Source organism: Ovis aries, chromosome 24 (assembly GCF_016772045.2).
Source record: "Ovis aries strain OAR_USU_Benz2616 breed Rambouillet chromosome 24, ARS-UI_Ramb_v3.0, whole genome shotgun sequence".
NCBI lineage: Eukaryota > Metazoa > Chordata > Mammalia > Artiodactyla > Bovidae > Ovis > Ovis aries.
This window is the reverse complement of record NC_056077.1, coordinates 40577677-40587771: the sequence shown is the minus strand read 5'-3', so window position 1 is coordinate 40587771 and position 10095 is coordinate 40577677. Positions and strand designations below refer to the sequence as shown.

General features: G+C 48.4%; 1 protein-coding gene across 1 annotated transcript in view; it reads left to right on the top strand.

Annotated features, from left to right (window-relative positions):
- The first annotated feature begins 922 nt into the window (after nucleotides 1-922).
- SDK1 (sidekick cell adhesion molecule 1) overlaps nucleotides 923-10095 on the top strand; it is a 729776-nt gene continuing 720603 nt past the window's right edge. The window contains exon 1 of the mRNA XM_042240546.1: nucleotides 923-1163. Coding sequence (XP_042096480.1) covers nucleotides 923-1163 — 241 coding nt within the window. The remainder of the gene's footprint in view (nucleotides 1164-10095) is intronic.

Genomic DNA, 10095 nt, shown 5'->3' with positions numbered 1-10095 from the left:
CAGCCCAAGCTGTGCTCCCCGCCGGCCGCTCATGACCTTGGACGCGCTTCCAAAGCCAGTGTCCACTCCTCTCAACAGGCGGCGGGTCTGCACCCACAGGTGCCTCTAGTTGCTGGGATCTGAAAACCCGATCCGGCGTGTTTCTTCTCGTTTGCAATCCCGGCAACTTGGCGCCGAACCACACGAACGCCGAGCGGGCGGGAGGGGGCGGCTCCCCGGGGGCAGCGGGGCGGGCGGGCCGGGGCGCTGCAAGAGGGGCGCCCACCAGCCGCCCGCCCGCCAGCCAGCGCGGCCCGCGGCCGCCCGTGAGAGCCCACCTGCGCGCGGGCGCGCTGGGGCCGGGCGAGGCCGGACCGCCCCCGCGGGAGCCGCCCGGGTCGCGCGTGCAGAGCCGGCGCCGGCCTGCAGTGCCCACCGCGCGTCCCTAGGGGGCGCAGCCGGCGCGGGAAGCCGCCCGAGCGGAGCCCCGGGGCCCGGCGCGAAATTCCAGGCGGGCGGGCGCGGCGAGTTTGAAAGCAGGCGAGGGCGTGGGGGCGGGACGCGGGGGGGGGCGGGCCGCGAGCCGCCTCCCCTCGGCCAATCAGCGGCGGCGGCGGGCGCGGGCGGGCGGCGCGTGCGGCCCGGCTGTGAATGGGGCGCGGCGGCGGCGGCGCGCGGGCGGGCGCACTTTCTCCTCAGCGCCGGGCGGGGGCGGCGGCGTCTCCTCAGCGCCCGCCGGACCCTCGTAGAGACGCGGCGCGGCCCGGGCGCTCCGGCCGCGGAGCCGGCGTGACAGGCGTCTCCTCGCGGACAACTTCTCCCGCGCCGCGCCCCTCAGCGCCCGGCGCCCCTCAGCCCCCGGACGCCCGGCTCCGAGGCCCCCGCCCGCCGTCCCGCTCTCGGGGCCCGAGGCCGGGGCCGGGGGCGGCGGCGGCTCCTCGGCATGGCCCGGGGCGCGCGGCTGGCGGCCGGCGGCGGCGGCGCGGCGGGCCCGGGGCGGCCGCGGGGGCCCCGGCCCGGCCCCGAGCGGCGCCCGCGAGGAGCCCGCGCGGCGCCCGGGAGCCCCGGCGGGGACGCGGGGGAGCGCGGCGGGCGGCCGGCGACAAAGTTGGGCGCGGGCCGGCGGCGCGGGTGGTGGGCGCTCGCGGCGCTGCAGCTGCACTTGCTCCGGGCGCTGGCTCAAGGTAAGCGCGGCGCGGCCGCGGGCGGGAGGGGGGCGCCCGGGGGCCGCCCGCGCGAGCCTCCAAGTTGGGAGCCCTTCGCCCCTCAGCGCGCCGGGCGGCGCCGGCCGGTCAGGGTCCGAGGCGCCGGCCGCCTGGAGCCGCTGCGCCGCCCCAGGCGCCGCCGCCCCCCAGGTCCGGCCCCCGAGCCCAGGGGGAGCCCGGCGGCTGGCGGAGCAGAACTTCGGGTGCCCGCGGCCCCGCGCCGCCCCCACCCGCCCCGGTGCCCCCGGAGACCGCGCTGGTCTGGGGAGGTGCTGCCCCTCTGCCGGCGCCAAGTGACCGCCGGAACGGGGAGGTGGCGGCTCTCCCGAGCCTGGCCCCCGAAACCTGGGTTCTGTCCAAGACCCGGAACGTCCCCCGCCCCACCCCCGGCCCCCCGAGCATCCCTGCTCGCTGAAGTTTGCAGGTCTGGGGAGGCGGAGAGGTGGAAGTACCTGGCTGCACGCCGCCCTCTCGGTGCGGGCTTTCACGGGGCCGCGGGCGGCTCCGGGGGCTTGGCTTCGGTGGTCCTCGGCGTCGCGGGAGGCAGGTGGACGGCAGATGCGAGCACTGAACTTAAATTAGCCGTGTTCCGTGTCCAGAGAGGGTGATGTGTGTGTAGCGACGGATGATGGTTTAAATGGAATCGCATCTCGAAGGTCTGATCTCAAAACTATCATCCGATCGCGGAACAGCAGATAACTCATCCTTCTCCTGTGAATGTTAACCTGATTGATCCGCACTGGGGTCCTCCCCTCCCTCTCCCCAAGGCTTTCCTAAGTGCCCGCTCTCGTGTTTTGCTACATAGAAACAAATTGCCATATTTCTGGTTAATTTAACTCTCCTCCATTACTTGGAAAATTTTCGTTTCGCTTGTTTGTGCTTTTTTGCTTAATGACTGACTTTGGTAGAAAAGCATATATTAAGTCGTTTTGTAAAATGGGATCTGGAGATTGCCAGAGAAGCTAGGTTCAAATGAGGAAAGCTAAATCAGTTAGGGATGACCTTTAAGATAGAAAGGGTGTTTATTAAGTTTTCCTTTTTTGTCACCGCCCCCCCCCCCCAAAACAGTGACTTGCACTTTACAGTAAGCTCTGAACCTTAATCCATGCAAAAATTTGTGTACAAGTTCAGAGTGGAAAAACCTGGCTTTGTTTTGAAATATATATATTTTAAGTTTTTATCACTTTGAAGGCTGTCAGTGTGTTGCTTTTTACAACTGTAGTGTTAGTGAAATGAACTTAAAACAAGCACTAAGACAAACTTTGTTAGGGAGGAGTATTTTCTTCCTCATTGCCAGTAAAAAAAAGGGGGGTACCTATTTCACATTTTACATTTACATGGTTCATAAAGTGTACAGATCTTTTAGTGTAAAATTTCAAATAGGTTGTCACAAATTTTAAATTCATTGACAGGTTTCTGTTCTCTGTGCTCTGTGAAATGTGTAATATATCCATCATTTTTTATATCATATTGAAAATTCATATTACAGGGGAGATGTCACCATTTGACAAAAGCTCATGTATCTTGAAAATGAAAATTCTGGGGCTGCTATAGATTTCTGATGGAATGATGAGTTGGCCATATGCAAGGGGAATGTATTCTCTTGAATCTTATCAGATAAAATGTAACATTCTAAATGGAACACTTACCACTAGGTTAGAACCAGCCAAAAGTACTATATTACTATGTAGCTAGGTGAAGCAATTCCTAATTTCTCTTTAACTGTTTCCTTCTAATGGCCTTTCATGTGGCTAGGCTTGGCCATGATACCTTGGGAGAAAACAAGGGCCTTATGGACTAGTAAAAGTTACATAATTTCACAACCCAAGTTTTAACCAGAGTGGGTAATTGACCATTAAGTGAAACACCAAGTTCAGGTCTTCTAAATGTAACTTTTTAATAGTCCTGGAGTTTCTTTTTACACAGTAATGATAGTTTGAATTACATAGTCTGCTTACTGGTGGGTGTTTGGGACTTTTCTCCATTGCTAAAGAGTGGAGTCTTTTTAGTTTTACCAGGCAGGTGGCAATGCATGCTTTCCATATGTTGTCCACTAGGGAGCCACACTTGAGTGTTGAAGAAGGATGCTTTCTGGGGCGGAGGATGGCAGGGTCATAAGTGTCATTTGTGTGAAGCCTGTGGTGTCTTAGCTTTCCTGATGGACCATTACAGGCTCACTGATTCTGATAATGCTCAGCACAGCCTTGTGTTAAGGTGTGTTCATCAAGAGAAGAGTGGGGAAGCACTTCTCAGTTACTGTTCGGGGTGGTTCACAGTTCTCAGTTTCTCCTTTGGAGTTATTTCCAGCCCCCTGGACTCATGGCTCTCCAGCTGTGGCGTGTATCAGAATCACTTTGGAATTGAGTGAACCTAGAGAGGAGAGGGCCAGCTCTTTTTGTTCTTTAGTGAGTCACACTGAAGTGGTGAACTTGCTTCCAGGTGTCCCTGATGATGCCCACCAGAGTTTGAGAGCCACGGTCTTGGCTCGCTTAGTTTGTCCTCATCCTATCACCTATTGATCCCCCGTGCTTCTCAAATGTGTTTGCATGTCCAAATCACCTGCAAGCTCTAAACAGTACGGAAGGCTGACCCTCATTCCCAGAATCTGTTTTAATTGACTTTTGGTTTGACGGGAGCATCCGAAGATTTAAAAACTCAAGTGGTTCCTGTGCTCAGTCAATTTTGAGAACCACTGTTTTAATTTTTTTTTTTTTAATCTACGATCACTTGATTTTTCCTTTAACCTTGTTTCTTGCTGGTCTTGTGGTTCTGTAGACTGTGCACCCCCTCGCTGGACCACCCACAACTCCAGTGAGCTTTCTACACTTTTAGCTGATTTTCGCTTGTTCCATGTTCATGATCTCCAACTTTGAAATGTCTTCCAGACTTAATTAGCTTTTGAGTCACTCATTCTATTTATTCCTACCGACATTGTCAAGTTCCCGCTTTGTGCTAGTCTGGGGTTTACATCAGAATCACCGGTGCAATTTAAAAATACCCTCGTCTCTCTGGGCTCTGCCTCCAACCAGCAGGTCTTTGGAGGGAGAATGTGTGCGTTTAAAAACCCCGCAGGTGATTTCTCGTGTCTTTGTGTTATGGCTTTATCCTTGCAGGCCAGCCTCATAATCATACCCAGTTCTCTGTCATCCTTACCTTGACTTTCTGTGGCCTGGCCTCCTACGTGGATCCCTTTTCTTGGGCAAATCTCAGCCTTGAGTAAGGTCTACTCTGCCCCTGGCTTGCTGAAGAAATCTCAAAACAGCTGAATTGGTTCAATACAAATCTACCTTCGTCTTGGGCCCTCCTTGCTTCCCATCTTCCCAGAGTGGTTTGTTTCCCCTGTTCCTCTTGCTCCCACACCCGCTTCTCCTCACATCTTTGTAATTTGAGTCTCACCTGGGGCTTGAGTTCCAGGCTGCTAGCTTCACCAGAGAGTCTTCATGGTGCCACCCTTAGTTGCGTTCAGGTGCATCTTATTAGCCCATGGCATGTTTAACAGATGGCAACTGGCCACCTGGTTGGTAGCCATCCTGTGAGTCCAATAATAAGCGACTATCACCCTCTGTGCAGCGTTACGCAGGGCCACCTGTACCTCACCCTCCTGAGCCCTTGTTATGCGCCAGGCACGATGTGCTTTGCGGGTCTGCTCACTCACTCTTCGCAGCAACCCCAGAGAGCCAGGCAGCATTCTGCACTCATTTTGCTTAAGGGGAAGCTGAGGTGCTGAGCTAGTAACTACTTTGCTTAGGGTCTCAGGGCTGGGGTAGAACCAGATTGGAAGGCAGACTGCCTGAGCCACGGTTTCTGTGCATGACCAATGGACTGGGGTGTCTCCCACGCAGCCTGTGGCTCTATGGGGGAGGGGGCAGAGGGGGAGCAGTCTGATCAATACCAGAGGGAAGATGGCGGCTGATGCTTTCCAAACACTGTACTGAGTCACATGACCTCAAGTTTCAGGTTACCTTGTTTACTGTTCCCTTAGAACAATAAAAACTGCATTAAACAATCTGGGAAACAGAAGAATGTGCATAGCCTTCTGCACATATCTGTTCCTCTCCTATAGTAAAGTGACTTGCCATTTTGCCTTTTCTTTTTGAAGACTTTTTTTTCTCATAATGTAAATGCCAGATTACAATTGAGAGTGGGATTGTGACAGTCTGTTGGCAGATTTGAACCCCCTCAAAATTGACCACTAGGAGCATACTAACCATTTCTTTGAATGACACTTGGAAAATGCTCACTTAAGTACATGTATTTAAGTTCCTCAAATGGAAATAGAGAGGTGGGGTTTGTGAGGTACTGATCTTTTGTTAGCAGGCATTTTAGCTAACCCCAGTTCAGTTTAGCTACATATTGGGATTATATCTAACCAGAAAGTTTTTGTGTCACCAAATATTGGAGTAAATCAAAGTCACTCTGGGAACCTAAGTGGGTGGTGAAGTGGAGCCAAACGGTATTGTCGTTTAGTCCTGCCTGTGTGTGTGCCCAGTCACACCCGGCTTTCTGAGACCCCAGGGACTGCAGCCCGCCAGGCTCCTCTGTCCACGGGATTCTCCAGGAAAGAATACTGGAGTGGGTTGCCATTGCCTTCTCCAGGGGATCTTCCCGACCCCGGGATCAAACCTGCGTCTCCTGCACTGGCAGGAGGATTCTTTGCCACCGGGGCCACCTGGGAAGCCCTCTAAATTCTACCTCCTGCCGCTGCTGAGTCGCTTCAGTCCTGTCCGACTCTGTGCCGACCCCAGAGACGGCAGCCCACCAGGATCCCCCGTCCCTGGGATTCTCCAGGCAAGAACACTGGAGTGGGGTGCCAGTTCCTTCTCCAATGCCTGAAAGTGAAGTCGCTCAGTCGAGTCCGACTCTTCACGGACTGCAGCCTTCCACGCTCTTCTGTCCATGGGATTTTCCAGGCAAGAGTACTGGAGTGGGGTGCCATTGCCTTCTCCGAAGTTCTGCCTACTAGTTAGCTGCCTTCATATTCTGTCCATCCTGAGTCCTCGTGTTGTTTCCTTGGGGGAACTTGGCTGGGGGGAGGGAGTGCCTTCTTCCAGGTGTCCCTGACGTCAGGGACCAGTAGTGTCTGGTGAGGACGTCTAGAGACTGAGACAGCGAAACTCAGAAACTGGGTCGTGACCAGGTCATGACTTAAGTTCCTGTAAGAAGGGAGAAGGGCAGTAGCTTTGAAAGTAGACTCTTTAAGTCCAAATCCATGAACGCTGAGTAAAGTGAGGATGAGGAATGAAAATCGGGTTGAAAGGTATAGTACAAAGAGGAGTTAAAGTACAATTATCTAAAAAAAAAAAAAAAATAATGTAAGTTTATGATCTGGTAAGACTTGGGGTAAGCAGTCACTGTTTTTTACCTAATGTAACTGGGCATTTTAATACACATACAGTCCCTTTCATTCTAATTTAGTAATTTGACTTCCTCATTTCCATGAGGTATTTTCTTAAAATTTACCGTCAGTTCATAAATCTTTTAATAAAACAGAACTTTTATTTTTATTTTAAAATATTAAAATTTAAAATTATTTTAATTAAATTTAAAATTATTTTAAATTAAAATATTATTTAAAACAAAAATTTTATTTAAAAAATAAAATAATAATCTCCTTTAATATAAACATTTGTGCCTTATTTTGTCACATGGGGCTACAGCGATGGCCTCTCATGTCATTCTTTTGTAGCAGTGTGTAGAAATTAGTCTTGTGTTTTTTTAATGATTCCCTGAAATAGAAAAGTCTCTCATAGTTTGATAAATACCACCCGCCAGTTACCGAACCCATACCTGAGACCTGTTCTGGAGAAATACATTGTTACTAACCTTGCAGCTTTGGATACTACTCTACTTGGATACTACTCTTACCGTATCCAAATACAGACAGAGTTAAAGATGGATGGGAGCCGAGCTTCTGGAAGCGCTTGTTTGCCCGTTTGCTCTTCTGGCCTTGAGGTGGTCTGACCCCCTGACAGGCTGCTCTGAAGACAACTCATTGCCTTGGTCTGGCTTCAGGCTCCCTGTCCCCAGGGTCTCCTGTGGGTATTGTGGGAATGAGAACATTTCATAAAGCTTTCCTAGAAAAAGGATATGGCGAATGCAAAAGACATTGGGATAAGGGTTAGCAGACCTGCTTTCTATTTCATTCTGTAACTAACTTGTCGTATTAGCAGGTCTGTTGCTTTTTTTCTCACCTGTAAAAGCTGGAGGTTAAGCTCCATCTTCAGAATTGTTCTCCATGGTTTTTTTTTTGGTCTTTTTTTAAAATTTTTTTAAAATTTTTTTTTTTTAGTTTTTTATTTTTAAAATTTTAATATCTTTAGTTTTTTAATTTGCATTTTGTCACATTATTTCTGCCCTTTACCCAGCTTCTGTGTCTTCTGTCTGGGGATTCTGTAACTCCACATATCTTAGCTCTTAGGACCTGATTCTCTCCATTTTGCTTTTGCTGTGTGGTGTTTACAATGTTGAAGACAGCTAGGATGCAATATAATATTTCTCCTTAGGTGCTGCCGTCTTACACATGATATATTTACTCTAGCTTGAAAGTGGTTCATGCTCAAAATTTTAGGTTCTCTAAAATGAATTAGTGCCACAATTTATCAATGAAGACCTGAAGTTTGGAGGAATAAATTTCTTTAAAATGTGAGATGCTTATTTATTTAAATGGATGGAAGAAAAAAAGGGCAAGACTAATTGAAATCTAGGAGGTAATTAATGCAGTGAGAAAATTTAGAGATGGAATAGCGATGTGCCAGCGTTTATGTTTATGGACAGTGGCCGTCAGCGATTGACGAGAATAGTGGGTGCTGTTTCTGGGCGCTGCCTAGTGCTGTGTTGGTTGTCTTCATTAGGGACTTTCAGTAAATCAAATGGTTCTCAAAATCCACAATAATTATTCTTCACTTTAACAGGCTTAGCTGGCATGCTGTTGGTATACAGACAATGTCTAGTGAAGATAACAGCTATCAATTAAATCTAGTTCCTTAAATAATGAATGTCAGTCAGATAAATCTTCTAATGTACTGATATTTGGAGATTAGCTTGTTGAACATGGGCCAAGTCTGTAGTTTCTGCAGTGTTTTTGGGGTGTGTGTGTGTCTGTAACTTTGGGGATGTAAGAATGGGGATTAGCCCATTCTAATGAGAATGGGCTAGATTCCTGGGCCCATATTATCACCCAGATAAATTTAGCCTTTGATGTGGTGTTTTGCTGCCTTATCTCTCTTCTAGAACTCTCTTCTGTATTCTAGACATAAGTCTTTATTGTGAGAGGCTTGGAAGCTCTCAAATATGTAAGCTTGATTTTTTGAAGATGAATGATCTTTCCAAGAGAAAGAATATAGCAAGGTAACTAAAAAATGACTGTGGCACTTGGAAGAGGAATATGGCTACTCGGAGTGCTGTTAGTTACCTTTATTAAGAATCTTACCAACCCAAGCAGGCTAGTTGAGAAAGTTAGATTTTGGGTGAGGAGAGATAGCATAGCTTATATCACACAGGTATAACCTGTTAGTATGTTACATCCACAGGTATCTATGGGTTTTTCTCTTCAGTGTGAGCCTTAATTTTGTGTATATTTGTGGTCGAAGGTCAGTTCTATCTCACCTTTCCTCTAGGTGTTAAATGTGATGCAAAAAGAATAGGAGGTTTTGATTTTGTGGGCCAAGCCCGCTGTACAATGAGCGTCAGTGTTGATTTAATACATGAACCACCAGATGGCAACAGGAAAAGTATTTATATAGGATGTAATCTCTAGTTTGTGGAGCTGTTTTTTTCCCCTCCCTTCCATGGTACACTGCTTTTCAGCACTTCATGCAATATATAAAATTCTTGGCTATGAGCAAGGTGAATTCATAATACCTTACAATGCAAATCACAACCAGGAAATAAAGTAGTGGTGAAGTATTACTTGGGGAAAAAAAGACATTTTATTTACATGAGTGCTTGTATAAACTGTTCCCAGAGGGAGTGGGTTTCTAAGGATGCAACTTGATAATTTATATTATTAGGCAGTTATGCTTTTTCTAATTTTTTATTCAGTGTTTAGCTCTATAGCCATCTATGGTGATTTGCAGAACATGAAAGAAAGTGTGGCTCTCGGCCTCCAGCATTTTATGTAACACCTTTAAAAGGAGGAGATACATGAGTTAACAAACATTGTGTGTATTTATGTATTTTCTGGCCAAAGGTATTTTCACTTTATGTGAAATTTGTTTTATTTTTGCTGTGTAGGTGTGTCCCCCTTTTCTAAGTGTGTCTTCTTGGCTTTTCTAAGGTTTTTTGTTTTTCCTTAGCTAAGACTTTCTTGGTTGCAAACTAGAAACTCAGTCTGAATGACTTAAGAGAAAAATGGTTTTATTGAAGGCATCTTGAGGTATCAATGTTACAAGACAAATACTTTGAAACTTGGCAAATTTAGGATTCAACTCCATCTCCAGGTTCAGTTCAGTTGCTCAGTCATGTCCAACTCTTTGCAACCCCATGGACTGCAGCACACCAGGCTTCCCTGTCCATCACCACCTCCAGGAGCCTACTCAGACTCATCGGCGATGCCATCCAACCACCTCATCCTTCTCCTCCCGCCTTCAATCTTTCCCAGCATCAGGGTCTTTTCAAATGAGTCAATTCTTCACATCAGGTGGCCAAAATATTGGAGTCTCAGCTTCAGCATCAGTCCTTCCAATGAATATTCAGGACTGATTTCCTTTAGGATGGACTGGTTGTGTCTCCTTGCAGTCCAAGGGGCTCTCAAGAGTCTTTTCCAACACCACAGTTCAGAAGCATCAATTCTTGGGTGCTCAGCTTTCTTTATAGTCCAACTCTCATATCCATACATGACTACTGGAAAAACCATAGCTTTGACTGTATGGACCTTTGTTGGTCAAATAAAGTCTCTGCTTTTTAATATTCT